The following is a 27,516-nucleotide window of genomic DNA, read 5'->3' on the forward strand; positions in this document are numbered from 1 at the left end:
AGGAGGATTTCTTTGGAGGACTCCAGGCCTTTGGCTTTGACTTCACCATAGACCAAAGTAGTGCTATGATTGTCAGGATGTGTTGTTTGAAATAGGATGCTTAGACTTTGGGACAGTTTGGGGCTTACATGCAACTGCCAAATGCAATGCATAGTATGTAATAGTCACTTTGATCTCTTGCAAATCATCAGCAGGGATATTCATGGGGCAATGTCAATAGTTCATAGTGATTGTGTATATAGTATATCAAGAGCACTTCAGGACCTCTGATTTCACTCCACACACTCAACCATGCATCTAAACCACTTGATCAGTCTTGTAGAAACTAGGCTCATGCTATTTGGCACAATATAGTCCTTACGTGTACTTATGACATGGGTATGTCACTTATGTGAATCTTTGCTCACACAACCTCATAGAAGCTAGGCTCACGCTATTCGGCACAATGTAGCCCTTACGTGTACATATGACATGGGTATGTCACTGATGTGAATCTTTCCTCACACGACCCTTCCTTCTATTTTTTGTTGCATCAACCACATCAACACTCTCCTGCACTCACATTTCCAAGTCCTTGATGCTACTGTGACATGGCTCAGATGAAGATCAATATAGCGGATCAGCCTCAGTTGAATAACTGAGAGACCACCGCTCTGCAGTCCCACGTTGAGGACTGGGAGAAGGCAAGTGGAACTGAGCAATGACAGATCTTCAAAGTGGCCACCAGAGAGGCCAGACTCTTGGCTGCAAAGATGCACCAAGAGCTCTTGAAGCAACAAAAAGAGGTAGGTGTTTCAGCTTTGATGTTGGGTTGTGCTGCATTACAGTCACCATGAGCAGAAATACAGGCAGTAGTTCCACAATCACAAGAAACACAAAGCTGATGCTAAAGTGCCGATAAAGCTGCAAAGGAAATGGACGGCACACCAAGTCATCGAAGAGTAGTGGAAGGCCGACATTCTTCAGCAAATACATGAAGAGATTGAGGAGGAGCCTGGGCAGAAGGAAGTCCTTAGGAGGTATCAGCCAATGATGACAGCAATTATGAAAGAGCTGAATGAAAATGAGTTGAAGGAGGCCCAGGTGAAAGCCGATGAGTGGACAAATCAAGCACCTGATGCCACAGTCCAAGCCAAGACGGCTAAGAAGAAGGGCGAAAAGATGATCAAGCACTTCACAAAGGAGATGTTTACTCAGGCCAGTATGAGACTCTTTGTATTGGGATCCTGGAAGGATGAGAAGGGCAGCCTGCTTACATCTGGGCAAGTTGATTCAGTCAACCGGTCGGTCAGGTTGGTCATTATACTTACATTGTTCGGCAGGTTTGACTTCAATGAACACCTCGGTATGGGCTCCAGCTTCATGAAATGTAAGGACTGGCCGGTCATCTTACTGGCATGGGAAGACTTCATCATTGATGCATTCAGTGAGTCTCGAGACCATTTTAGTGGTGCTTCATTTAATCCATGTCACGTCAACCAAGACCAGGATCAGGACCAGGACGGCACGCTGCTTGGAGGCACTCGCCGGGTTCTGAAACCTTATGATGAGTTTGACCTGGACCACATGGGTTTGCCAATGTTGCCCAATATTGAGGATGTCTCACTCAACACCAAGAAGGGAATGATTCAGTCATTCCTCACCATTCATTACCATAAGCCTGTTGATAGAAAATCTGCAGCATCATCTGATGCCCGCTACCACAGGAATATGCTGTGGAAAACTAAAGGTCCCAGTGCCTTGGAGCAACATAATGAAGGGACGGTCCAGATTCATCTCCAGCACATACCTGCCAGATGATGCAAAAATCATGGACCCATCTAAAATGCACCTGGATGAAGCCAATGCCTTGTTGGAATGTTGGTTGGACTGACAGGACAACCAGGTTGGACTAACATTGAAGTTCAAGGCCTAGATTAACGACAAGGGCAAGATGCACCCTCCTGTCGGCGAGGAGTCTGAGGAGTCTGACGGTGATGCTGATGATGAGGGCATGTGGCCCAGGCCAACCAAAGCGTCATTGGCAACCACTGCACTGTCACTGGTTGGCATTGCCAAACAGCAGCCGAGGCTCATCAAACGAGTTCATGTCAGCTCTGCTGAAGAAGAATCTAACAATACCGATGCAGGTGTGTCTTGCTCAAAGGTCAATGCGCGCGCTCCTGACTGTGCAAGGCAATGGGCAAATGCACAATACAGTGACCAGGTGGGACACCAGTCAGAGTCAGATGACCAGCCACTGCCCAAAAGCTTGGGGAAGAGAGTCAGAATTGAGCCTGCCATTGTCACACCGAGCACAGACTCAACAAATGAAGACCAACCGATGGTAGGTTTGGCCAGGAAAGTCTGCCATGATAGGAAAACAATTGTTGCAAGGAAGACCCACATGCCCACAGTGCAGGTGAGCAAGGAATCAGAAGATACCAATTTTGGCCACACTGCCGGAAAAGCCAGGAATCAGTCAACTCACGCTCATCATACTGGCCAGCAAGCACATGGCTTCGGCCCACATTTAAGTTGTCAGGGTCTCAAACATCTTCATACATCAACAGCGGGCTAGGACCATGTGCCATGCAAAACTGGGGCTACCAGAGATGCATCACTGGTGGTAAATGACCGGTCACTGAAGAAGACCAAGGCTACCAGGGATGTATCACTGGCAGTAAATGACTGGTCGCCCAAAAAGACCAAGGCTATCAGATCAGTCGTTCAGTCGCTCTCTGATGCACCAGCAAAGAGCACCAGGAGCAAGGTTGACAATGCACTTGGCGCCCAAATTCGGCAAAAGCCGAAAAGATATGCTGACTATGTGTAGTTGTTGGCAGTCTCATGCATTAGATAGCTTGTTCCATTCTACTCAATCATTGATTATTCCAGTATATACTTGGTATTTGTGGTGTTATGACTGGGGTCGGTCGAGCTGTCTAAGTCCAAATGGACAATCTGCTATAAGCAAGACAGATGTAGTTCTTCTCTCGAATGAGAGGTCAGAGGTTTCTGGCTAAGGCGAGTGTAGGCGACTCCCTTAGAATAGTGGTTCTCAGATAACAAGGTTGGAGACCTTGCTAAAGGACTTGTTCCAGGTAAAACCCAGTAGATTAAAGTGAGGAATACAGATGGTAACTACTGTGCTTAAATAGACTATATGGAGCGCACAGACCAAGCTAAGAAAGGAAGGCGTAAAGTATGCTTATCAAGATAGAAGTACAAAGGGAAGTAAGGTCTGAAGATAAGAGATAGCGGATGCTATACATGAAGATGATAACGGTTGCTAACACAATAAGTGGATTTAGTGATGATATGGCAGATGTATTGAAATGTGATGACCCTCTTTGTGATCGTAACTCTCATAGTCCATAGTCTGGTCCTATAGTCGAAAATAGGGGTGTGAGTTGACCGTAACATGTGGAACATTGTCAGTCTCGGTACTCAGTCTTAAGTACATGTGGTATATATAGTGACATCCCTACTCGGTCTTCTACATCACTGGATTGGAGAATGTCCCCAGCCCATCTTTCTCATTGCAAGCAGCAATATATGCAGTGGATCATCAATCTCGTGGTGCATGTTCATGAGTTGCTGAATTTTGACAACATCATCGCTGGCAGTGAGAAATTGGTCACGTGCATGCTGATAATCTGATATCAACACCCGGTTGGCATCCAAAATATTTGCCGATTTTTGTCCTCAGTCATCTCCTGTCGAGCGGTGGTCATTGTCATCACACTCATCATATGACAAATTTGAACCTACTCATCACAGCGTAAATGCTGTCAAGCCTCATATTAGCTCAGCGCAGCAATTCCTCACCAGTGTCAACCATTTGACTAGGCAAGCCATTACTTGGTGCTGGAGATGCGGCCGGTGAGCAATTATCGAAACACATATCATATGATACTGGTGTGTCACCCGCTGCACCTGACTGTACTAACCTGTCACTAATACACAATTCCAACAAACCTGAATCAACCAAGTCAATGAGCAGTGCAGCAGTGGAAGCACTGTCAAAGTGATCATCTCCGCCCAATGGCAAATCTTCCCAGCACATCTCGAAATTGGCTGAATAATTGTCAGTGATGGTTGGCAGTGTTAATTGATGATACTTACCTGCATATCCCACCGCCGATGCACATGGACCATCAATCCAACACATATCATATTGACTGGCCGACAAGGGTATGCTGGCATCCACAATCTGAGTTTCAGCAGTCGCCAGTTCCAGGATTGGTGCAAGATCAACCATTGGTGGACTGTGTTCCTTATCCCAACAAAGGTCATATTTACATGACACCAGTGGTGCGGCTGCATGCATGTCAATGCTCGGCGCTGAATCAGCCTCAGTGTCCCAACACATGTCAAATGCTACTGAGTCGGTCAGATATGAGCAAAGTCATGAAGGGACTAGAATGACTTGAGCCTGTAACTTGTGGGTCGGCCAATTGTGTTGCAGTCGGTGTTTGCACTGTCGGCGCTTGATCACCCTCAGTATTCCAGCACATGTCAAATACTGACATTGTTAACTGTAAACAAAGGTCTCTTGAAAAGCAAATTTATCTTGATCGCCAACATTGTTCTTAGGATGTGCCAGGGTTTGTGTCTTGTTGGATGGCATGGTGGAGACTTTAGATTTTGTAACTTGAAGTGGGCCGGATATAGTTGGTAGAGTTGGTGAGATGCAAATATTGTTGTAGCCCACAGGGATCCGGTCTTTTTGAGGGGATGATATCGTACACAACTTTGGTGGCACCCACTGGTCCCACATGAGGAAAAAATTCCAGTTGGCTTTGATGTGCTCGTCCTGTAGCCTTCGAGGTTTGTCAACATGATTATCATGGGAATACATTGACGATTTTGACAGACTTGAACGCTGTGTTTGAAGAACAATGCAGAAGTGCCATAGCTACTGCCAAACCTCAGCCATTCCCAAATTTCAGCCATTTCCGGCAGTGTCACAATATGGCGCTGCATGTCCCATTGACTTCTGTCAAGTTCTACACACATCCACACAATGTTGTTTTCGTCATCACTAGGTAAATACTCGTCCTACCTCTTCCGCTGTTGTTGCATTTGACATTCGCCACCATCACCCTTACAGTTTTTCGATCATTCAATCGCCACCATGCTGTCACAAAAGGAATCCGATGATGTTTTGATGCTCACCAACAGGTCTGTGCGTGATTCGGTCAGCCAAATTAAATGTGGGGAAGCAGATGACCAGGCAGTTGTTGATCAGGCGCATGACATTGCGCAGCAGGTGGTGTGTTCTTCATTGATTGTGGTTATTTTTAGTGGCTCAACAGTCTACAGCTCTGCAGCAGCACAGCAGGGCTTGTTCGGTCATATCGCTGTTTCTTCTTTCGGTGGCCACTGAGGTCCGGGCAACCATAAATCAAAGTCTTGTTCCACAATGGAACCATGTCCAGGATAATGATCCACATATGGAGTCACATCCCTTCTTTACAAAGACCGTTGGATATGGTGAGTGGGCATTCTTTTGATCCAATGTGGTAGCTTAACATCCTTACAGAACAACTGGTGCCAGAGCCAGCAGAAGCACAAGGATGAGTAGTCTCCCCAATCCCAACAGTACCTCTCAAACAAATGTCGATTCCGCCGATCGATTCACTGCCTCATGCCAGTCATGCACACAACCTGGTTGTTCCTGGCACAATGCCCAACAAGGGCAAACGGTCTGACCACGGCACTTGTCGATCCAGAGAGGACAGCCCAGATGCCGAGTCAGGCAGGAAGAAACAAAAGGTCCTCAAGTGTTTGTCGAAAGCCATCATCTCTGACACTGAGGACAAGGACAGGCAGCCGACTGGTACCATTGTAGTTATGGTATGAATTCCTCCCATCATTTGTGACCAACAGCTTACATCACCTTAGCGTTCCAGGATCCCTGAATCTTCTGGTGCAGCACCGACAACATCAAAGGTAAGCACGGCAGCACGCTCAATGCCAATCTCATTGCTGACTTTTTGCAGGGCATGACAAAAAACATGAAGCAGGTGAGATTTACCTCGTCCTGTCGGTCCTCATCTCTCAATCATCTTCAGCCAGATGCTGAACCAAAGATCAGCCAACCCCAGCCACGTGGCAAAGGAAAGGAGAAGGCCGTGGACATTGCCGAGCCCATCAGAGGGCACCAGCTACTGAAGTCCAATGCTGAGGAGGTTCATTTGCCATGTTAATCGCATTGACTGGGTACTGACTGTCTTATAGTACACTCCACCATGCAAGAGATGCATCAGGGAGTCTTGTCTTGTTGTGGTCAGCAGGAAGGGGCAAGCTATTAAGTCCTGTGTGAAGTGCCACTTCATGAAGGTCCGGTGTAACCGACCCATGTTGGTCGATACCAGGGGTCCTGCAACAACTCAAAAGGCCCCAAAGTCGCGTCCTCAGTCAAAGGCTGCACCGGCCTCCAAGTCCAAGGCTCAGTCCAGGACCACCAAAACAACCTCACACATTCGTCCACCAACTCCTATCCTGGAATCCGAGGATGCTATTGAGGATACCGGTAAGTGTTTTTGTTTTTGTTTTAATATGATTTAAGCCTTGCCTTGTATGTAGAGGTGTCTGTCACCGGTCACAATGATGCCGAGATGGATCATGATACGGACACCGAGCGGCATACTGACATTGCTATGGAGATGTCAGTTGAGCCCGATGATCCTATTATTGTTGACCAGCCTGGAGCCATGGCATCTGCGGATGACTTCCCCGCCGACCATTGGCTGGAGAACACTGACATGCCTATTCCCATTCCCATTCCCCCACCAACTCCTGCAGCCGACCTCATTTCCCTTCCTTCAGCACCTTCATCACTGACCATCCTTGAACACGTGCTAGCACTCACCACTCAGGTCACAGCCATGCAAATGGCCAATGAGAATGCTCTTGCCAGGGTCAATGCAATGGAACAGGAGTTTGACACCTGGATCTCCTCCATGCATGCCGAGCTTTCCTCCATGCAACTTGATGTTGGCGCCACAGTCACATTGGTGAATGGACTTGTCGGCCTGGTGGAGAAGCTTTGGCAGGAGCAGGTCCTTGCAAATCCATCATTCCTGCCACCGATGATAAGTCATGGCAATGATACCTCAGCCACCACATTCAGCACGAGGTACTTAAATGGTGTGTTCAGCCCTTCAGTTGCTCCCATCCCCATTTCTGTTGGTGTCGGTCAAACATTGGTGTCCTGCCCTTCTGGTCGTCCTGACATGCAGGGCAGCGTGTTCACATCTGGATTGGCATCCTTGGCATTAGCACACGCCGGTCCTTCATAAGCTCCCACTTCAGTTGAAATATATTTTGCTATCACACCACCTGACTCTGCGGTGTGCTCCCTCCTCTGGTCATTCAGCAGATTACATAGTTGTACCATACATCACTTGTCAGTCGTATATTGTACATTGAATCCTGTGTGAATCGAGCACTGACAGCATGTCGGCACAGTTGATCTTGGTCGGCTTTGTAGTTGGTGTGGTGTACATACTCAGTTTGTTCAAATTTGACTCATTAATACTTGTTACCTTCCGGCCTGTTGACTCGGTTGATTACACCCAGTGGCCCTTGTTGCGCTGCAATGTGGCTGCCTACTCCAGTTCCCGGCAATTCATTGTACATCATATTTGACCAAAAGTGTTTTGACCTTGGTTGTCCTAGCAAGTATATGATGACAACCAGTCTATTACCAACCTATTGACTGACCAACTCATCCATCATATTTGACCGAGGTGGTCCTGGCAAGTACATCATGGAAGCTGGTCAATAAATACCTACCTATTGACAAACTACCCAACCATGTCATCAATGATATTTGGCCAAGTGTCTTTTCACTGAGGTGTTCCTGGCAAGTGTATTGTGGAAGCTGGTCTGTGAATACTGACTAATTGACTGACCTATGTCCATAATATTTCTATATACTTAGAATCTTGGCCCATCTGTATATATCAGTACCAGCACCCACTAGAACAGGGATATTTCAACCTTGGCTGTACATATTATACAAGGGTAAAGTGACTGCAGTATGTGATAGCGAGGCTGGGAGAGTTCACAGTGCTCACAATCAAATCCTTCGATCTGGCAAAGCACATCTCATGTCATCATGTTTCCACCACCACCGACCGCAATGGTCTGCCAGTGACCAAGTTTCACATTCCAAGCATGAAAGTGTCTCCGTTAATCAGGGAAAACACTTTCTGGGTGGCACAAGAAGGTCCTTCTGACCCGAAGGCAGCACTGGAAAACCACCTCCATGTTAATCCTGCCAGAAGCAAAGCCCATCTCTTTGCCTGGAAACACCCCAAAGGTATGAGACCTCTTTCCAAGAGAGAATTGATGAAGAGACTCGCAGCTATTGCACAAGCAGCCAATCTCCCAGACCTCAAAGGCCATGGCCTCCAAATTGGTGGAACACTCGAATACTTGCTGAGAGGAATTCCTTTCAACGTAGTCAAATCTATGGGTAGATGGTCTAGTGATGCTTTCACTATTTACCTCAGAGATCATGCAGTCGTCATTGCTCCCTACATTCAAGCCTTATCGCCAGCACTCGAACCTTTCTCCCACCAAATGTTACCGCCAGTACGTTGAAACAACAGGGTGAGTGTAGCTCCTACATATACAGGGTGTCAAGCTTCGCTAGTCACATTGCTACTCTCCTACATCTATGGGATCACAGCTCACCTTGAAACCCTTTCAGGTTCAGACGCATGCGCATTGCGCCGGGCTGAAAAGCCCTACAGGCTTTTGCCCAAACTTTCCTTTCATTTCCCCACTTGTTAGTTCCCCCCACGAAGTTTTGTATTTCGCTATACATACCAAATACATCCTAGCATGTCACCTCGTTTCAAACAAAAAGCCACCGCACTTCGAAGGCATAGATCAATTCAAGGGTAAAACACAGTGATTTGCTAAACCAGTACCTATTCTAGGTCCTGGGAAACTGAATGAGCGGTCGGCCTCGCTTATATAAGCACAATTGTAAATTTCTCATTCAGAATGCTTCACTCAATCATTAAACTGTGGACGAGATCCTGCGCACACGGTGGTCGGCGGGGGTTCTTGTGTTCTTTCTAGTCTATTGTGCGACGCTGTAACCGCGACAACAGGTCATCGTTCTCTGGAAATACGGAGTCCTCCATCGCGGTGCTAGTAGTCTTAGCAGTCTCATGGTATACAGGACTTCAGATGGTCGGACAATTCGCGTCCTCGACCATTATCGACTTGGGATATCCCTCATGATGGCCAGGAGCCCAAAGAAATTTATTACGCTTGAACTACTCATGCGATGGGAGGTTGGCAGATGGCAGAACTCCAGCTTCTTGAACGCGCCGCGGGCCCACTGTCCAGGTGTCGTCGCGCTTCCGACGTGGTAAACAGTATCGTACCAATATCAATTCTCTTAGCGTGGGTATATCGCACTGGCAGCCTTCCACGCCTGCGGCCTGGCCCATGTCCCACTATTCTTGTAATCATGTACATTTTTTCCCAATTACCGGCGCCGCAATACAACGATTCATGTCAACAATCTGTTATGTTGGCACAGTCTCTTTCGGACACCTTGTATCAAGAAGGAACAGGTGTTGTCTTTCTAGTACACGGCCTGGTTAGGGGAGACCAGTCATTTAGCGAGCTTTGTGGTGTTCGCATCCAGCAGGCCGTTCAAACAAAATTTCTTCCTTGATCTATTCTGCAAATCTGGTGATGGGCCCTAGCGGAGACGTATGCGATGCCGGACTCTTTGTTCTACCACAGTGCCCATGTACTGAGGCAGTAGGTTCACATAGCATTGCTGCTATTCAATTGTTGTTGCTTAGTACGTCCTTTGAAGGCTATATGGGTCTTGCATTCGTCGCACGTCCTATCGGTGCACATGGGCACATACTTCTAGTATAAATGGACTGTCAGCCCCATCGTTCATGCAATCAGGCAGAAACCTCCCTCATAGTCATGCGATCATTCTCCGCCTTTTTGTTTGCAGTCCTCATCGCGGCCAGCAGGTCTACATCATGGGCCTCGGTCACCATCCCATTGAGAAAGCTTGAGTTTACTGGGTCGTACCTTCAAGGTTCTCCACACGCTGATCGTGCCCGAGCAGCATCGTTCTTAGAGACAACCAGTGGCCCAGAGACCATCCCGGCTACAAGCATGGGATACCAGTACACCGTGAGGGTTGGTGTCGGCAGTCCCGCCACCTACTATGATTTACTTGTTGACACGGGGAGTTCTAACACATTTGTTGGGTCAGTGCTTTTGTAGAGAATTGCCCTTGCAACTTGAATGACTGATGATGACGCGTAGAACGGGAAAAAAATATGTCCGTACATCAACCAGTGTCCCCACTGGACAGAATGTCACTGTCACCTATGGAACTGGAACTGGCTTTTTCAGTGGTATCGAATGTTTGTCTTCCTCAGCACTTAGTCCCAGTACTTATATATAAACTGATATGACCTAACCGATCAGACAATGACACGGTGACTCTCGCACCTGGCTTCGCCATCAAGAATCAATCCATCGGCGATGCTCTGAATTCCTCAACTTTTGAAGGCGTCGACGGCCTAATTGGCCTTGGACCAGCTGATCTCACGGAGCATACACTGACTCCTGACACTGGCTTGATCCCAACCGTCATGGATAACGCTTTGAAGCAGGGTCTGATCAAAAATCAGATTTTTGGTATTTCATTCGCGCCGGCACCGACTCTTCCTGACACTAGTACGTGTTTATCTTATCTGACTTACATTTTAACCCATTTGGTCGATCGAACAGATGGAGTGATTACATATGGTGGCATTGATCCTGCTTGGGTGTGTACAATGCCATACTTCGCTATTTAAATTCCTGATATACCCGCCAGTACATCGGCGATATAACCTACACTCCAATCACCAAGACTAGCCAATCATCCGGCTACTGGGGCATCAACGTAACTCAAGCGACATATGGCGCACACACTGTTATTCCTCAGTCAACCGCCGGCATAGTCGATTCGGGCACAAATCGTGCGTATTATTTGACTCGATATCACTCGCATCACCCAACTGCACATCATCGCAGTGGTCCGCCTTGCGGATGATTTCTTTTCCAGGTACTTAGAAGCCATTCCCGGAGCCTACGTCGACGTTAACAAAACTGGCCTCATTGTCATCCCCCTTATCTCCGTCGGAACCATGCAACCCCTTAACTTCACGATCAACGGTCGCGTGTTCACCATGGATGCAGCTGCACAACTCCTCCCAATGCGCGAGCACCTCAACCCTGGTGGTGCACGATACGGCGTCATTAATAAGGCCGGTGCTAACAGTGGGAGCGGCTTCGATTTCATCCTCGGTCTGAAGTTCATGGAGAGGTATTATGTTGTGTTCGACGCCGATAACAGCCGCGTTGGCTTTGCGTACACGTGAGTCAGCTCGACCTGGTGTTTAACTGAGAATGGAGGTTGATATTTTCGGACTAGTAATCACACCTTCACGAGAAACACGCCTGTTGCCGAGCGCGAACTACGTATCACTGGGGAATAACAAGTCCGATAGAATGGATAAATAGAGATGCGGACGATGCCATGGAGAGCTCTTAGCTCCAATGTGGTGGTTCGACGTACGCTTGATAGAATTTGATTTTCGACCTGCCAAAGATTTTGTGAGGATAATGGAGGCGCCTGTGGATGCCCAAAGACGAGGAGCCATTTCCGACATCTAAACGGTTGAATAGCAACATCGTTTCTATCATTCCCGTCCACCACAGATCACAGCCAGCCTCCCAGTTCAGGATCCACTCTCCATTGAAAAAACTCAGGTCACACCCGGCATGTCTGTGCGCCAACTGGGTCATCTCTGGAGCACGGTCTATTGACTGTGTACTAGTATAACTTTAAAAATGTGAAAACATTCACGGTGGCCGTCCAGTGCCATCCCTGATCAATGATAACTTTGAGCATCTTGACAAAGTCGCTGTAACAGCTCGACTGTTACTTCTGGGAATGCAAGCACTGTGGTCACCTCGACAATTTTCCTGGTCCCAAAATCTAAGGTCGCGACAATAATCTATCTAGCCATATCATCTGAGTCTCGCCGGTTTACTGATGACTGCAAGGATGCCTCCTGAGTTTTGCTGAAAGCTTGAGGAATCATCATGAACAAGACAGGTGATGGTGGTGATCGAGTTCTCTCATCAGCTACTTCATCCAGTTCTGTTGCCATAATCAATATGTTGACTACAGTGGGCGAGGCCTAGGCGTCGTTGATGTTTTCGGTAGGATTCCATAGGAAAGTTTCACCGCCAGAGTTATGCCACTCGGCAGAACCGGTTATTCTGCCAGTTCTGCCCAACACTATGCAGCAGGCTGCAGCCGCATCATAGGCGTCAGAAACTGAGCCTTCGCTTATATAAGCACAATTGTAGATTTCTGCTTTACTCAATCATGAAAATTTTAAATAGGGACGAGATCCTGCGCACATGGTGGCCGGTGGGGTTCTTGTGTTCTTTCTCGTCTATTGTGCGACGCTGTAACCGCGACAACAGGTCATCATTCTCTGGAAATACGGAGTCCTTCATCGCGGTGTTAGTCTTACTAGCAATCTCATGGTCACGGTATACAGGACTCCCTTCAGATGGTCGGACAATTGGCGTCCTTGACTTGAAATATTCCTCATGATAGCCGGGAGTCCAAAGAAATTCATCACGCTTGAACTACTCACGCGATGGGAGGTTGGCAGAACTTGGCAGAACTCCAGCTTCTTGAACGCGCCGCGGGCCCAGGTGTCGTCGCGCTTCCGACGTGGCAAACGGTATCAATCCTCTTAGTGTGGATATTGCGCTGGCAGCCTTCCACGCCTGCGGCCTGGCCCATGTCCCATTATTCTTCATGTAATCATGTACATTTTTTTCCAATTACTGGCGCTGCAATGCAACGATTCATATCAACAATCTGCTATGTTGGCAGAGTATAACCATTCCAGTCTCTCTTTCGGACACCTTGTATCAAGAAGGAACAACTGTTGTCTTTCTAGTATACGGCCTGGCTAGGGGAGACCAGTCACCTCGTGAGCTTTGTGGTGTTCGTATCCAGCAGGCCGTTCAAAACTATTTTCTTCCTTAATCTGTTCTGCAGATCTGGCGATGGGCCCTAGTGGAGACTATACAATGCCGGATTCTCTGTTGTGCCACAGTACCCCTGTACTGTTGCAGTAGGTTCACATGGCATTGCTGCCATTCAATTGTTGTCGCTTAGTACGTCCTTTATGTAAAGGCTATATGGGTTTGCATTCGTCGCACGTCCTATCGGTGCCCATGAGCACATACTTCCAGTATAAATGGACTGTCGACCCCATCATTCATGCAAGCAGGCAGAGACCTCCCTCATAGTCATGCGATCGTTCTCCGCCTTTTTGTTTGCAGTCCTCATCACGGCCAGCAGGTCTACCTCATGGGCCTCGGTCACCATCCCATTGACAAAGCTTGAGCATACTGGACCGTACCTTCAAGGCTCTCCACACGCTGATCGTGCCCGAGCGTCGTTCTTAAAGACAACCAGTGACCCAAAGACCATCCCGGCTACAAACTTGGTATACATACAGTACACCACGAGTGTCGGTGTCGGCAGTCCCCCCACCTACTACAATTTAGTTATTGACACGGGGAGCTCTAACACATTTGTCGGGTCAGTGCTTTTGTAGAGAATTGCCCTTGCAACTTGAATGACAAATAATGACGTGTAGAACGGGGAAAAAGTATGTCCGTACGTCAACCAGTGTCCCCACTGGACAGAATGTCACTGTCACCTATGGAACTGGCTTTTTCAGTGGTATCGAATGTTTGTGTTCCTCAGCACTTAGTTCCAGTACTTATACATAAACTGATATGGCCTAACCGATCAGACTATGACACGGTGACTCTCGCACCTGGCTTCGTCATCACGAATCAATCCATCGGTGATGCTCTTAAATTCGCATCTTTTGACGGCGTCGACGGCATAATTGGCGTTGGGCCAGTTGATCTCACGCAGGGCAAACTGTTTCCTGACACTGGCGCCTTGACTCCAACCATCATGGATAACGCTTTGAAGCAGGGTCTGATCAAACAACAGATTGTTGGTATTTCATTCGCGCCGGCAACAACTTCTAATGACACCAGTATGTTTTTATCGTATCTGACTTATATGTAACCCATTTAGTCGATCGAACAGATGGAGCGATTACATATGGTGGCATTGATCCTGCTTTTGTGCGTACGATGTCATATTTCGTTATTGAAATTCCTGATATACCCGCCAGTACACCGGTGATATAACCTACACTCCAATCACCAAGACTAGCCGATCATCCCTCTACTGGGGCATCAACGTAACTGAAGCGACATATGGCACACACACTGTTATTCCTCAGTCAACCGCCGGCATAGTCGATTCGGGCACAACTCGTGCGTATTATTTGACTCGATATCACTCGCATCACTTAACTGCACATCATCGCAGTGGTCCTGATTGCGGATGATTTCTTTTCCAGGTACTTAGAAGCCATTCCCGGAGCCTACCTCGATGTTGATAACACTGGCCTCATCGTCATCCCCCCTTCCTCCATCGCAGGCATGCAACCCTTTAACTTCACAATCAACGGTCGCGCGTTCACCATGGATACAGCTGCACAACTAATCCCGTTGGACGAGAACGCCATTTGGGGCATTGAGACTGGTGTACAATACGGCGTCATCACTAAGCTCGGTGCTGACAGCGGGAGAGGCTCGGATTTCATCCTCGGTCAGAAGTTCATGGAGAAGTATTATGTTGTGTTCGACACCGATCAAAGCCGCGTTGGCTTTGCGTACACGTGAGTCAGCACGACCTGGTGTCTAAATGAGAATGGAGGTTGATATTTTTGGACTAGTAATCACACCTTCTCGGCATACTTGCCTTGAGTTGCCAAGCGCGAACTACGTCACGGTATCACTGGGGAATAACGAATCTGATAGAATCGATAAATGGAGATACGGACGATGCCATGGAGGGTTCCAATGTGGTGGTGGGTCATCTCTGGAGCACGATCTATTGAGGGGCCCTCCTTAGCCAAGACAACTGCGTAAATTATGTGCCTGTACGGCACGAAGGTAGGAGCAGGAGATGCAGATGCAGATGGGAGTTTCGAATTTGGGACATGCCGGCGAGCCGTGGGATGCACAGGTGACTAGTCCCATTAGCTGTTGACTGATGTCATGAGTATCATTCTATGTCTTACATCTGATTCAATTCATTGATATGGTTGTCCGAACTTAGGTGCTCGTTATATCGAAACATGAGGCCAAAGCGGAGGTTCAGAGAAAGCCGTGAATGGTTATGGAAGTACTCAAGGCCAAAATTGCCCTCAGGGCCAGTCGGGCCCAGCAACCCGGAGAACAATCATATCATAAGCAGCGGCTATACCATGATCCATGATAATGAAAGAATCACCAGGAAGATGCTTATGTGAACCCTGTGGCAGCGTGGCCCAGAGGAAGATCATAGTGTTTTTGCTTCTAGAATATGAAGTCTTCTAGGATAATAAATTAGGATCTAATGCGTGGTATCTCACCTGTTGTGTGTGCATAGACGTCGGCCGGGATCCCTGATACATTTCCTAACCTGTTAGATGCTCCCTCCCTCCCCAGAAAGTTTAAGCGTACTTTGAGGTTGACCATGTGGGATCATCATGGCCTCATGAGAAGTTTAAGCCATTCTTGGCACGGTCAAATTGTCCCCTGAAGAGCCTCATTGGTACAGAGAGGAGACGACAGATAAGGCCTTGAGGAACCAGAGAAATACATTGCCCTCAAAAGTGATAGTGGATTGGCCTGTGCATCGTGATAAGCTTGCATGACATTTTCAGTGAAACCCGTATAGCTTGGACTTAGCTTCAGTCGAACGCAAATTTCTTCAGCTCGTGGGCTCCAATGAATCGAGACCTCAAAGTGTAATGCACTTCACTTCGTACAACTTACTCTGATACATCGACAAGAGTACACATCCAAGGATATTTCGAAAGATGTGTTTATGTTACACCAGTTCTGGCGATGTGAAGTCAGAATACATGCTCTTGCCCAGCAACTAGACCACCAAAATAACACGTCAGAGCTTTTAACTTCGACCCCATCCACTCTTCCTCCACTTCAATCATTTGAGGCTTGTCATCGGGGGTGACGCCTTCGTCTTTTTCGAGCAGGCCCAGGGCAGATATTTCATTCAAGTCCGTGTTTCTGGGAAGGAAGTATGCAATATTATCTGAAATCCGCTTCGTCAGGCGAAATAAATCAGCTCCGTGAATCGGCTGTATCCTTGAGAGGCTATATTGTGAGTGTGCCTCTAGTTCATCCTGGAAGTCCACGTTGTTGTCGGCAGAGGCATGGTTTTCAGAGGGAGAGATGTATCCTGGGCCACCCCAAGGGGGACTCAAGAAGACAACGTCAATATTGCGCGTTGAGTGAGGTCGTGAAAGATATGCGTTCGCAAATGAGATATAGTCTGCAAGGATAAACTCAATGCGGTCTGCAACACCATAGATGGCAGCATTATGGCGAGCCAAAGCGAGCCGTGTTGGGGAGATGTCCAGAGCGATGACTCATTTACGAGGATGAAATTAGCAGGACTGGGTGAGCGATATAACGGGCTTCTCACCATGCTCGCAGGTTTTTGCAAAAGCGATCGCATTTCCTCCGACACCACAGAAAGAATCGAGGATTGTATCGCATCGACAGCGATCTGCAATTTGTACGGCGATGTTCTCAGGTGTCACGCTATACCAGCCTTCTTCATCCAATAAACATCCTTGGTCGTATAAAGAAAAGTAACGTTTTCGTTGCGAAAAATCTGAGAGATAGCAGCTGGGATTGAATCAAAGGGCCTTTGAAATATTAAGTCGTGGCATGACGGACATTTCTGAAGGTTTTCTGGAACCTCGTGGGTGGTGGTGTAGTGAGGAACAAGGGCGGTGGCATCATATTTTGTGCGAACAGGAACATGGGTATCCGTTTTGCGTTTCTTTGTAGATCCGCTCTGATTTTGTGGTTTTTCCGAGAGGCTAGTAGCGTTTGGATTAATAAAGTCTTGTGGCAGGAAACGAGATAGACCGGTGAGATTTGTTTTTTTGCCCATTGCGACTCCGAGCCTCAGGGTGAACGTCACAAACAACACTGACACGTTGTGATTCGCGGAGTTATGACTTGGATAAAGTTTAAACGCCTTCTCGACTTGCCACTTCCAGAGTCCCAACTTTGAAGTAAGTACTATATATACTAATTACTACTTCCTGACCAAGCCCTAACTATCTTCATGCTGGAAGATGTCGGACGTCAACATGGATGCAGATCATGATGTGCCAGATTTCATACAAGCCTGGCATCCATCAGTTCGTCGACCTATCATTCCCCCCGATCCGACGACCTACCACGAAGCCATTCATCCTCGCGCCATTTTCGAGCTTTGTGAAACACCATCCGGGGAATATGTATCTGTTGTTTCCTATTCCTGCGTCCATTGTCGTTCGGTAAAGCAAACTTGTTCGCGTCTTTTGCCCTGCGATCGGTGCGCCAAGACTGAGCGACCTTGTCATGTCAGTCAACCAGGCTATCAGAAGCTTCCCCCGCCCAAGGTGGCCAAGGGTAGAAAACGTGCATCAACCCCTATATCCCCACCAATATCTGGAATGTCCCAAACCCCTACGGCGCCATCCTCCAAGATGACATCAGCTTCAAGATCCAACCAAGCTATAACAACTTCTTCAAATCCTTCAGCCAAGAAACAGAAATTGACCCATCCGAGCTCTTCAAGAGCTCCAAAAAAAACTCCCAAATGCAAGGAGAACAAGAACAAGGACGATGGTAAGCCTCTTCAGAACATACCACTTACAGTCAACCCGGAAACCAGGAGCGGTTAGTACCTTGTCAGGGTTTCCCATTCGTGTACATTGACGCGTCCGAATAGATGCCGCGGTCACTACAGCGCCGGTTTGGACTTTTGTTAGGCCTCCAAAGATCAAGTGTGCGATTGACAGCTATACAGCTGTCCCCACAGTCGATACCCTTCCTTGCACACCTTACACGCCTCGAGTCTGGGCTAATGTGAAGTACCTCGGCATAATGAATACAAATCGAGTCTAACTGGATACCCAGTCTCGCGCAGAAATTGCTTCGATATTCCCTGAACTCACGAAGTCTCTTACGGGTATCTCATGGCGGCAGTTTGAAATGCCCGCATTGTTCCTAGAACATCCCCACCCCGAGCATTCCTGGAGAGACAAAAACACTCTGGAAGTCGTTTTGTGAGTTCCTTCTGTTTTACCCCCTTGTTCACTGATCGGGTGGTGTCAAATATAGGGAATGGAATTATCGATACGGACCCGAAGTACTTGTACGTAGTGATTCGCATGTCATAACACACGACAAGAACCCCTCCGATAACAGTGATCTGGCAGCACAGGTTAGAACTCGTCATATTTGTGAGGCTTGCGTCCTGATTTCAAATCTAGGTGGAAGAAGGCGAGTCTGTCAAGGATGCAGGGCCCTTCTTCACTCCTATCAAAAGCGACCATCTCCAGTTCAATTTCTCATCGTTCACCGCACCTCTGGCTGTAGGATCCGAAGGTGGGCTCGTCCGAATTCTTTTTATTCTGTCACTTATATTACGAGAAGTGTTGCCATCCGATACCATCGCTATGTCACAGTCACTCACGTTAGCTCCAGTGCCAGTGCTAGATTCACTATCGCCAACGGTCTTGTCTCCACCTCTGGTTCCAGAACCCGATACACCGATAGTGTCTTCTTCGGCTCCTCAAATCCAACCCCGAATACCTGAACAAAGGCCATCTGAGATTGAAACCTTAGATCAGTGTCGCATGGACCAAACTCCCCTACTTGTTTTCGTATCTCGAGAAAGCGGGCTCTTACCACTGCAACTGGCTCCCGAGTACGCATGCTGTTGCTTGGGTTTATTTGTTATATCTGATTTGAACGTCAGTTTTTTGCTCGTTTTACTGGTCACGTTTGTTGATCTTCCTGCAGGTGGATATAAACAACACAGTCGTAGCTATTTCCAAGGCTCAACAGTGCGAACGCGTACGATGGCGCCTTACCTTGGAATGGGCACCGGGAGGTGAAGAAGGGTTGTTGGAAAATATCAATGAGAAGTCGCACCCATGGTGGATTGATCCTGTCGAAAAGGAGGCTGGCTCAGTGAAAACATCCAGAGACATGAACACCCTCTATTTCAGCTTTCTGCCTTTGGACCTCCTGGCGAGCTTCAAACCCAGCGAGTGTTTTCCAAGAGGCTGGTACTGCAGAGACTGCGGGATGCTTAATGCGCAGAGGTGTTTTCGACACCAGATCTGCCAGAGTTCCATGTGCAAAGTGATTGTTTCCCGCAACTAGCGTCGTCGAACCTTACTGATTATGACGGCAGCGTAAACTGGAGCGGGGAAAAGCAACGACCAATGCTGATGCCCTGATTTGCCACATTGATCCGCTACAAGCACTTCGAGGACCACACCATCGTTTGCCCATACGGGATCCTCTCGATTGTGCACCTTCGTCAGTTGGCAAAATTGATTCCTCGTGGGACGACACGATGCGGAATTTGACGTATCAAGTCAACAATGGTGTGAGAGTACAACATGTCTTCACCGGTAACCAAGAGATATTGCAACAGGATGCAACAAAACTACTCCTCGACATACAGAAAGATGTTATCCTTTCCCGCAGTGACCTACATAGTATGTATCCTTGTTGCTTGGCATCTAAAACGTGCGAAATTTTGGTCTCAGGCCCTTATTTTACCTGGTCTACGAAACTTGATCACGGAAATATCTGCTCCGGGGATCCAGCCGGACAACCTGAAATACCTAGACTTGTCTTCGACATCCAGGATATCTTGCTTCACTATATGCAAGCGTATGGCGAAGTCAACGATGCCAACATTAACCATATCATGATTCAGGCATGGGTCACTCCAGGCTCGAAACGGGTAAGCCAGAAAGGACACTCGATACTGTTTTTTTTTCCTCAAAAGCGATTAGGGTGCCGTTTTTAACGCGAAGAGCCACGTTGTCACCATCATTTGTCTAGGTGCCGAAGTCGTCATGAATCTAGTACCCAAACGTGGTTTTACGGAGATCCCCATTGAAAGTGCGAAGGACTGCATGGAGATTGATAGCGAGCGGATATTAAGTGCGTCACAGCTGGCGGATGATGGTTGTTCAGAAACTCTTGCGTCGGCAGCAGTAATTGTGCCAGACGACTGCCGCCAAACTGGTGGTGACCCTGACGTCACGAATCAACCTGACCCAGCGAGCCTTGCTTTGGGGGAGGCATCTGGACCGTCAGGTAATGTAGGTGATGCCAAGGCAGCCGGAAAGGGGAAGGGTACTACTGGTGGCAAAAAGAGCAAGCCAGCGCCCTTGGAACTTTCCATGACCCTAGTTCATGGTGATGCGATCATTCTCGAGGGAGATGACTTTGAGGTAAGGGCATCACGCGACCGGGTTTAATGTATCGCTCATCTGAGTACGTTAGTACCAAATCAAGCGCAGCGGAACTACGATTCGTGAGTATTTTGAGTTGGAAGCTTTTGGTTTCTAACTTAAATGACATGGCTTGGCTAGTTCTCATTGGGTCTCATGAGTGATCGGCACGGATCGGTCGGTGGTTGTCTTGGAAGTTTCAGATCTGAGGTTAACCAAATATTAAATATTGTCATTATGCGATAGTCTCTTGTTCTCGGGTCGTTTATTATGAGGGAGGGAGTCCTCCGTCGTGCATCGTAGTTAGAGCGCTAGAGCAAATCCGAAAGCAGCAATCAAATCTCCCAAACACTTGGACTGGCTGGCGCCTGCTGAGCATAATTCTTCACAGCAACCAACCTCCAAGAATTATGGCTAAAACATCCACATCTGCAGATACACAAGACCCAAACTGGGGAAGAGGTAAATGCTACGTTGCATTTCTCTGAATAGAAGTTGAACTTTTGCGCACAGTACTAATTTGCGGTGGGACGGACTGGTGAGCGAGTCCAGAGCGACGAACTAGTCATTTGAGCTCGGGTATTTATGAATGGATGTTGTGCGCTTTTCACAGGCCGAAACTAGGGAGGAAAGAACGTGGTGGAAAAGGTGAAGGCAATCCTGATGCGTGCGTCGTTCCCTAGCCAGCATAGCTACATCAACTCAAAAACAGTTTTCTATATCCCAGACCAGACCTCCTCGAACCCCATATCCTCCGTTCTCTCAGCAATATCAAAATTGCTTCCATACACGCGTCATGTAGCGGGTGTCACTTCATTCTTCTCGACGTGGATGGCGCAGCGTGGATGTTTGGGCGGAATGCATCTTCTGCGCTTGGCGTGTCAGGAGAGGACGTGATATCTATATCTGAAGACACTCCGCGACGCGTGCTTCCGACGGACTTGGGTGCAGAAGAAGGCACTAGATTCGTGCAAGCGGCATGTGGACGTAGCCATTCCTTGTTAGTAGGCGACAATGGACAGGTCTGGTCTGCGGGTGCGAATAACTTGGGTCAGGTGAGTCATGCTTTGAGTTCGCGATTTTTGTTGTGTAGGTTGACTGGCTGGGGTATGTCAGTGCGGACATCCAGTCGCTGCGCAGATACCCACTTTCGAAGCCATTGAAGGGCCTTTTCTCGATGGTGAAAGTGAAAGACTGCACGTCATCAAGGCAGCAGTGGGCATAACATTTTCCATTATACTTACCGATGATGGCAAAGGTACGTACCCCTTAACGTATTCCGTTCCTCTGCTAGCTAACGCCCCTCAGTCTTTTCTTTTGGCAGTGGGGAGAAGGGACAATTAGGAAATGGTAGGACGGGAGAACATATCATTACCGGAAACAAGACAGCGTTTGACATTGAGACGGAGCCCGGTGAGCTTCGACACTCATTTGGCAACATCACCAACTGATCTGTTGATAAAGTACCCGTTAAAGGACTCGACGATAAGACTATCATAGACATCGCGTGCGGGCCGCAGCACAGTGTAGCCCTCGACTCCCAAGGGTAGGTACCATCTGGACTCAGCCATACGTCACTCAAGTGCTATTAGCCTCGTGTACGTGTGGGGTTATAACGGCTACTGTCGGCTTGGTCTGGGCAACCAACAGGACGTCCTCATCCCTAAAGTAGTTCCAAATGTACGTGTTGCTTCTGTTGTCCCTCGTGAACTAGCATTGAAATAGCTTAACTTAGTTTGCCGGACCAAATGAAATAACAATGGGCGCTCATATCATCGCCGGCCCTTCGAATACCGTGGTTCTGGACAAGCAACAATTGTATTGGATGGCCGGAAAGGTCCGTGAACGTCAGACAGTCGTGTGTTATTTCTGATCCTTTTACAGTGGAAGAATAGCGGCGAAGGTGTGCATTAACTGTCAGCTCGGTTCATTTATACCTTCACTTAGCTAACTTGGGTAGGATCCTCTGGCTCACCATACTCCTCATTTAGATTTATCCAAGATCTAATGTAAGATTTCTGCTTCTTGCTTTGCTTGTTGATTTACGAATATGGTACTTTTCATCAGGGGTTGCAAAATATCTGGTGGCAGTTGCGGTGGAGTGACCCATTTTGCTCTCACGGCTGATGACGACGGTGGTGTCATGACAGTTGCTTGGGGGCAAAATGCGTCTTACGGTAAGTAGAAGAAGAATCTGCATGACTGATTTAGCCTGAATGAGGACTGCAAGGTGAACTCGGCCTGGGACCCGATGAACCGAAAAGCGCTACAAAACCCACCTCCCACCAGCCTCTAGCCGGAATTGAGGTTATAAGGTGAAGCATTCTCTGCTCGCATGTTGGTACAGTGCTTATATGACCCCATCCAGCGTGGCAGCCGGTCAACACACCACCTTGTTTTTGGCAAAACCAAATGCTAAATTCTCTGATCTTCCACGTCATCCCCTTGAGGTCGACGCCCCTGAACTCTGTATAGTCTGCGACAAGGATAACGGGGACGACGATCCTGCTTTGGAATGTGACAAGGTGGGTTATAGTCATCTTAACTTTTGATGACAGTGTTTACAAGGTTGGATCAATAGTGCGACCATCCATATCACCTGGGCTGCCTTGATCCTCCTCTGGAGGCCATTCCAGAAGGTGAATGGTTCTGTCCTAAATGCGTCGGTGAGCTGGGTGCCCTTTCAGGTCACGACTCCAAATCGTCCGGAAAAAAGGGCACCAAATCGTCGCCAGAAACCAAGGGGGGCACGAAGAGGAAGGCAACTTCGTCTACGAAAGAAGGCGGTAAGCATCCGATCGATCTTTCTGTGACCTGCTGAACCCTGACGCCTCTTCGTAGCTCTTAAACGTAAAAAATAAAGATGCGTGGAAAATATGCAGGACCCAAACATACTACACCCGGAACTATACCTTCTCTGGAAATGTTCTTTGTGTACTACATTGACTATTCTCAGATTCTTGGTGTAACGTTTAACTGGGTCTTATCGCTCTCGATGTTATCTACTGATCTGAAGTGTACATAGTCTTTTCATATTCACCATCTTATGGTGGTTGCGTTGTATTTTGTTTTATATGTAAATATTAGCTCCTCTCAGTGTCAGATAACACTGTAGACACTGGGAATACTCCACTCTTTATTCGAGAGCATTATTTGTGCGATGACTTATGTGGGGACTGCGTGCGACATTTTATGACTGTTATGCACATCAATGCGGCGGTGTGACTACTGCTAGTGTGTATAAATCCCTAGCTAAGTACTGATAATGAAAATAGCTCGAGAAAGAAGATGGTACACCTGACTCCCGCGGATTCCAATCGAAGGTTGTACCGTGTCACTGTGACTCATCTCATTGCAATTTGCATATATCAACGCTGTCCTCCAAGTGGAGTAAAAGTGACTTATGACAGGTTAGTGAGTCAGTGAGTAGGGTCTCGCCTTCAAATCGCCTGCAAGTCTTCGAAGCCATTGATAAACTGCGCGCTTCTCTTCGGACTCCGACCCAGGGTCACGGTAACTTTGGCATCTCTTGAACGGTATATGTGATGTCGGGTCTTTGATGTGGTGAGTGTCCTGTACTACTTGCCATTGGCAAGTCTTGGGGTGCATGCATCACTCACCTGCATGTCCGCGATAAACACAGCGTTTTCGATTGTCTATTGACAAACGGTATACGGATGAAATTTATAGTCCTTCGACTTCCTGGCGTTTCCCGGAGTTCCGTCACAGTGACGCATACCTAATGCATTGTTAGCGCTTGAAGTCAACACAGCAGTAAAGAGACATAGAATGATACTCATGGCATCAGTCAACAGCTAATAGGACTGGTCGCCTGTGCGTCCCAAGACTCGCCGGCATGTCCCAAATTCGAAATTCGGAATTCCCATCTACATCTCCTGTCGCTACCTTCGTGCCGTAAGGGCACATAATTTACGCAGTTATCGTGGTTAAGGAGGGGCCCTTCAATAAACCGTGCTCCAGATATGACCCAGTTGGCGCACAGACATGCCGGGTGTGATCTGAGTTTTTTCAATGGAGAGTTGATCCTGAACTGGGAGGCCGGCTGTCATGTGACCTGTGATGGACGGATATGATAGAAACGATGTTGCTACTCAACCGTTTAGATGTCGGAAATGGCTCCTCGTTTGTGTGCATCCACGGGCGCCTCTCTTATGCTCACAAAATCTCTGGCAGGTCGAAAATCAAATTCTATCAAGTCGAACCACCACATTGGAGCTAAGCGCTCTCCATGGCGTCATCCGCATCTCTATTTATCCATTCTATCGGACTTGTTATTCCCCAGTGATACGTAGTTCGCGCTCGGCAACAGGCGTGTTTCTCGTGAAGGTGTGATTACTAGTCCAAAAATATCAACGTCCATTCTCACATCAACACCAGGTCGAGCGGACTCACGTGTATGCAAAGCCAACGCGACTGTTATCGGCGTCGAACACAACATAAAATTTCTCCATGAACTTCATACCGAGGACGAAATCCAAGCCTCTCCCGCTGTTACGACCGAGCGTCTTAATGATGCTGTATCGTACACCAGTCTCAAGGCCAAAAATGGCGTACTCGTCCAATGGGATGAGTTGTGCAGCTGTATCCAAGCTGAATGCGCGAGCGTTGATTGTGAAGTTAAGAGGTTGCATGCCTCCGACGGAGGAAATGGGGATGACAACGAGGCCGGTCTTGTTGACGTCGTAGTAGGCTCCGGGAATGGCTTGCACGTACCTGGAAAAGAAATCATCCGCAAGGTAGACCTCTGCGATGATATGGAGTTGAGTGGTGCGAGTGATATCGAGTCAAATAATACGCACTAGTTGTGCCCGAATCGACTATGCCGGCGGTTGACTGAGGAATAACAGAGTGTGCGCCATATGTCGCTTGAGTTACGTTGATGCCCCAGAAGAGGGATGATCGGCTAGTCTTGGTGATTGGAGTGTATGTTATATCACCGATGTACTGGCAGGTATGTCAGGAATTTCAATAGCGAAGTATGGCATTGTACGCACAAAAGCAGGATCAATGCCACCATATGTAATCGCTCCATCTGTTCGATCGACCAAATGGGTTAAAATGTAAGTCAGATAAGATAGACACGTACTGGTGTCGCTAGAAGTCTTTGCCGGCGCGAATGAAATGCCAAAAATCTGATGTTTGATCAGACCCTGCTTCAAAGCGTTATCCATGACGGTTGGAACCAAGCCAGTGTCAGGAATCAGTGTATGCTGCGTGAGATCAGCTGGTCCAATGCCAAGTAGGCCGTCGACGCCGTCAAAAGTTGTGAATTTAACACCATCGCCGATGGATTGATTCGTGATGGCGAAGCCAGGTGCGAGAGTCACCGTATCATAGTCTGATCGGTTAGGCCATATCAGTTTATATAAGTACTGGGACTAAGTGCTGAGGAACACAAACATTCGGTCCCATTGAAAAAGCCAACTGTATAGGTGATACTGACATTCTGTCCAGTGGGGACACTGGTTGATGTACGGACATATTTTTTGCCCGTTCTACACGTCACCATCAGTCATTCAAGTTGCAAGGGCAATTTTCTACAAAAACACTGACCCAACAAATGTGTTAGAACTCCCCGTATCAATAATTAAATCGTAGTAGGTGGCGGGACTGCCGACACCAACCTTCACGGTGTACTGGTATCCCATGCTTGTAGCCGGGACGGTCTTTGGGCCACTGGTTGTCTCTAAGAACGACACTAGGGCACGATCAGCGTGTGGAGAGCCTTGAAGGTACGACCCAGTAAGCTCAATCTTTGTCAACGGGATGGTGACAGAGGCCCATGAGGTAGACCTGCTGGCCGCGATGAGGACTGCACACAAAAAGGCGGAGAATGATCGCATGACTATGAGGGAGGTTTCTGCCTGATTGCATGAATGATGGGGCCGACAGTCCATTTATACTAGAAGTATGTGCCCATGTGCACCGATAGGACGTGCGACGAATGCAAGATCCATATAGCCTTCAAAGGACGTACTAAACAACAACAATTGAATAGCAGCAATGCTATGTGAACCTACTGCCTCAGTACATGGGCACTGTGGCACAACAGAGAATCCGGCATTGCATACGTCTCCGCTAGAGCCCATCGCCAGATTTGCAGAACAGATCAAGGAAGAAAAGTTGTTTGAACGGCCTGCTGGATGCGAACACCACAAAGCTCACTAGATGACTGGTCTCCCTTAACCAGGCCGCGCACTAGAAAGACAACACCTGTTCCTTCTTGATACAAGGGGTCCGAAAGAGACTGTGCCAACATAACAGATTGTTGATATGAATCGTTGCATTGAGGCGCCGGTAATTGGGAAAAAACGTATATGATTGCAAGAATAGTGGGACATGGACCAGGCCGCAGGCGTGGAAGGCTGCCAGTGCGATATACCCACGCTAAGAGAATTGATATTGGTACGATACCGTTTGCCATGTCGGAAGCGCGACGACACCTGGGCAGTGGGCCCGCGGCGCGTTCAAGAAGCTGGAGTTCTACCATCTGCCAACCTCCCATCGCATGAGTAGTTCAAGCGTGATAAATTTCTTTGGGCTCCTGGCCATCATGAGGGTATCTCAAGTCGATGATGGTCGAGGACGCCAATTGTACGACCATCTGAAGTCATGTATACCATGAGACTGCTAAGACTGACACCGCGATGAAGCACTCCGTATTTCCAGAGTCTAGAGAACGATGTCCTGTTGTCGCGGTTACAGTGTCGCACAAAAGAACACAAGGACCCCCACCGGCCACCGTGTGCGCATGATCTTGTCCCCAGTTTCATGATTGAGTGAAGCATTCCGAACGAGAAATAAGTTGTGCAGGGCCACATCCGTGGCAGGGCCCGCTACCTTCCATAATCAGGTATCTGTCTGACGAATTTATGAGTATGTCACGACAATGGAGTGCGAGTGATAATGGTAACAGTCTGCTATTATTCTTCTCTTTTGTTTTCTGTATTGTTCACCAACATTCACTCGCATAACGGAAGCTGCACTAAGCACTTCAGGTCAACTGTGC

The 27,516-nt window shown here is 47.8% G+C and overlaps 9 protein-coding genes across 9 annotated transcripts; 6 read left to right on the forward strand and 3 right to left on the reverse strand.

The window, feature by feature from the left end:
• Window positions 1–752: 752 nt before the first annotated feature.
• Window positions 753–2,815, forward strand: F5147DRAFT_656157 (uncharacterized protein; the record flags this gene model as incomplete). Its single annotated transcript, XM_041434066.1, has 6 exons — window positions 753–785; window positions 967–1,292; window positions 1,323–1,426; window positions 1,484–1,764; window positions 1,916–2,326; window positions 2,561–2,815. The coding sequence occupies 6 exons, from the start codon at window positions 753–755 to the stop codon at window positions 2,813–2,815; spliced, it is 1,410 nt and encodes a 469-aa protein (XP_041288831.1).
• A 975-nt stretch (window positions 2,816–3,790) lies between these two features.
• Window positions 3,791–4,514, reverse strand: F5147DRAFT_777774 (uncharacterized protein; the record flags this gene model as incomplete). The annotated part of the gene is made up of 3 exons (XM_041442023.1): window positions 3,791–4,059; window positions 4,108–4,362; window positions 4,412–4,514. 3 exons carry the CDS (start codon window positions 4,512–4,514, stop codon window positions 3,791–3,793), a joined length of 627 nt encoding a protein of 208 aa, XP_041288832.1.
• A 246-nt stretch (window positions 4,515–4,760) lies between these two features.
• On the forward strand, window positions 4,761–7,289 carry F5147DRAFT_656158 (uncharacterized protein; the record flags this gene model as incomplete). The annotated part of the gene is made up of 10 exons (XM_041434067.1): window positions 4,761–4,812; window positions 4,859–5,030; window positions 5,167–5,257; window positions 5,301–5,478; window positions 5,588–5,841; window positions 5,890–5,937; window positions 5,988–6,011; window positions 6,060–6,176; window positions 6,226–6,520; window positions 6,574–7,289. The coding sequence occupies 10 exons, from the start codon at window positions 4,761–4,763 to the stop codon at window positions 7,287–7,289; spliced, it is 1,947 nt and encodes a 648-aa protein (XP_041288833.1).
• A 2,598-nt stretch (window positions 7,290–9,887) lies between these two features.
• F5147DRAFT_714368 (acid protease) lies at window positions 9,888–11,703 on the forward strand. The gene is made up of 8 exons (XM_041438465.1): window positions 9,888–10,250; window positions 10,309–10,409; window positions 10,474–10,725; window positions 10,780–10,817; window positions 10,868–11,012; window positions 11,068–11,410; window positions 11,468–11,632; window positions 11,684–11,703. Exons 1-7 carry the CDS (start codon window positions 9,904–9,906, stop codon window positions 11,529–11,531), a joined length of 1,290 nt encoding a protein of 429 aa, XP_041288834.1. The 5' UTR covers window positions 9,888–9,903; the 3' UTR covers window positions 11,532–11,632; window positions 11,684–11,703.
• Window positions 11,704–13,376: 1,673 nt separating this feature from the next.
• F5147DRAFT_583266 (acid protease) lies at window positions 13,377–14,922 on the forward strand (the record flags this gene model as incomplete). Its single annotated transcript, XM_041431706.1, has 7 exons — window positions 13,377–13,669; window positions 13,728–13,822; window positions 13,887–14,141; window positions 14,195–14,232; window positions 14,283–14,427; window positions 14,483–14,834; window positions 14,892–14,922. The coding sequence occupies 7 exons, from the start codon at window positions 13,377–13,379 to the stop codon at window positions 14,920–14,922; spliced, it is 1,209 nt and encodes a 402-aa protein (XP_041288835.1).
• Window positions 14,923–15,843: 921 nt separating this feature from the next.
• F5147DRAFT_714378 (Tgs1 protein) lies at window positions 15,844–17,165 on the reverse strand. Its single transcript, XM_041438466.1, has 3 exons — window positions 16,909–17,165; window positions 16,652–16,843; window positions 15,844–16,594 (listed from the first exon to the last, which is right to left on the reverse strand). Exons 1-3 carry the CDS (start codon window positions 17,126–17,128, stop codon window positions 16,059–16,061), a joined length of 948 nt encoding a protein of 315 aa, XP_041288836.1. The 5' UTR covers window positions 17,129–17,165; the 3' UTR covers window positions 15,844–16,058.
• A 426-nt stretch (window positions 17,166–17,591) lies between these two features.
• Window positions 17,592–20,874, forward strand: F5147DRAFT_362158 (uncharacterized protein). The gene is made up of 13 exons (XM_041429391.1): window positions 17,592–17,904; window positions 17,957–17,979; window positions 18,027–18,093; window positions 18,145–18,293; window positions 18,349–18,451; window positions 18,501–18,615; window positions 18,664–18,983; window positions 19,033–19,377; window positions 19,430–19,990; window positions 20,043–20,486; window positions 20,539–20,569; window positions 20,628–20,663; window positions 20,733–20,874. Exons 1-12 carry the CDS (start codon window positions 17,851–17,853, stop codon window positions 20,648–20,650), a joined length of 2,235 nt encoding a protein of 744 aa, XP_041288837.1. The 5' UTR covers window positions 17,592–17,850; the 3' UTR covers window positions 20,651–20,663; window positions 20,733–20,874.
• On the forward strand, window positions 20,809–23,650 carry F5147DRAFT_362039 (regulator of chromosome condensation 1/beta-lactamase-inhibitor protein II). The gene is made up of 16 exons (XM_041429390.1): window positions 20,809–20,948; window positions 21,000–21,024; window positions 21,100–21,153; window positions 21,214–21,541; window positions 21,603–21,744; window positions 21,795–21,899; window positions 21,951–22,032; window positions 22,079–22,166; window positions 22,222–22,323; window positions 22,371–22,389; window positions 22,447–22,495; window positions 22,554–22,663; window positions 22,717–22,801; window positions 22,855–23,011; window positions 23,068–23,272; window positions 23,328–23,650. The coding sequence occupies exons 1-16, from the start codon at window positions 20,897–20,899 to the stop codon at window positions 23,345–23,347; spliced, it is 1,623 nt and encodes a 540-aa protein (XP_041288838.1). The 5' UTR covers window positions 20,809–20,896; the 3' UTR covers window positions 23,348–23,650.
• Window positions 23,651–24,612: 962 nt separating this feature from the next.
• F5147DRAFT_714401 (acid protease) lies at window positions 24,613–26,420 on the reverse strand. The gene is made up of 8 exons (XM_041438467.1): window positions 26,061–26,420; window positions 25,908–26,002; window positions 25,594–25,845; window positions 25,502–25,539; window positions 25,307–25,451; window positions 24,900–25,251; window positions 24,683–24,842; window positions 24,613–24,631 (listed from the first exon to the last, which is right to left on the reverse strand). Exons 1-7 carry the CDS (start codon window positions 26,402–26,404, stop codon window positions 24,779–24,781), a joined length of 1,290 nt encoding a protein of 429 aa, XP_041288839.1. The 5' UTR covers window positions 26,405–26,420; the 3' UTR covers window positions 24,613–24,631; window positions 24,683–24,778.
• Between the last annotated feature and the right edge of the window lie 1,096 nt (window positions 26,421–27,516).

Source organism: Suillus discolor (genome assembly GCF_016758755.1).
Source record: "Suillus discolor strain FC423 chromosome Unknown F5147scaffold_62, whole genome shotgun sequence".
In the NCBI taxonomy this organism is placed as follows: domain Eukaryota; kingdom Fungi; phylum Basidiomycota; class Agaricomycetes; order Boletales; family Suillaceae; genus Suillus; species Suillus discolor.

What these genes read in the sequence shown, in the direction of transcription:
- F5147DRAFT_714368 (XM_041438465.1), top strand. Translation starts at nt 9,904, where the DNA reads ATGGACTGTCAGCCCCATCGTTCATGCAATCAGGCAGAAACCTCCCTC. An exon ending in AGTCGATTCGGGCACAAATC is followed by an intron (nt 11,013 to 11,067) that starts GTGCGTATTATT and finishes ACATCATCGCAG; the next exon opens with TGGTCCGCCTTGCGGATGAT. An exon ending in CGCGTTGGCTTTGCGTACAC is followed by an intron (nt 11,411 to 11,467) that starts GTGAGTCAGCTC and finishes TTTTCGGACTAG; the next exon opens with TAATCACACCTTCACGAGAA.
- F5147DRAFT_714378 (XM_041438466.1), bottom strand. Translation starts at nt 17,128, where the DNA reads ATGGGCAAAAAAACAAATCTCACCGGTCTATCTCGTTTCCTGCCACAA. An exon ending in TCCAGAAAACCTTCAGAAAT is followed by an intron (nt 16,844 to 16,908) that starts GTCCGTCATGCC and finishes GCTATCTCTCAG; the next exon opens with ATTTTTCGCAACGAAAACGT. An exon ending in TGCAAAAACCTGCGAGCATG is followed by an intron (nt 16,595 to 16,651) that starts GTGAGAAGCCCG and finishes CTCGTAAATGAG; the next exon opens with TCATCGCTCTGGACATCTCC.
- F5147DRAFT_362158 (XM_041429391.1), top strand. Translation starts at nt 17,851, where the DNA reads ATGGTAAGCCTCTTCAGAACATACCACTTACAGTCAACCCGGAAACCA. An exon ending in TTGTTATATCTGATTTGAAC is followed by an intron (nt 18,984 to 19,032) that starts GTCAGTTTTTTG and finishes ATCTTCCTGCAG; the next exon opens with GTGGATATAAACAACACAGT. An exon ending in TCACTCCAGGCTCGAAACGG is followed by an intron (nt 19,991 to 20,042) that starts GTAAGCCAGAAA and finishes AAAAGCGATTAG; the next exon opens with GGTGCCGTTTTTAACGCGAA.
- F5147DRAFT_362039 (XM_041429390.1), top strand. Translation starts at nt 20,897, where the DNA reads ATGGCTAAAACATCCACATCTGCAGATACACAAGACCCAAACTGGGGA. An exon ending in TGACATTGAGACGGAGCCCG is followed by an intron (nt 21,900 to 21,950) that starts GTGAGCTTCGAC and finishes CTGTTGATAAAG; the next exon opens with TACCCGTTAAAGGACTCGAC. An exon ending in GCCGGAATTGAGGTTATAAG is followed by an intron (nt 22,802 to 22,854) that starts GTGAAGCATTCT and finishes GACCCCATCCAG; the next exon opens with CGTGGCAGCCGGTCAACACA.
- F5147DRAFT_714401 (XM_041438467.1), bottom strand. Translation starts at nt 26,404, where the DNA reads ATGGACTGTCGGCCCCATCATTCATGCAATCAGGCAGAAACCTCCCTC. An exon ending in CTTTTTCAATGGGACCGAAT is followed by an intron (nt 25,846 to 25,907) that starts GTTTGTGTTCCT and finishes CTAACCGATCAG; the next exon opens with ACTATGATACGGTGACTCTC. An exon ending in AGTCGATTCGGGCACAACTA is followed by an intron (nt 25,252 to 25,306) that starts GTGCGTATTATT and finishes ATATCATCGCAG; the next exon opens with AGGTCTACCTTGCGGATGAT.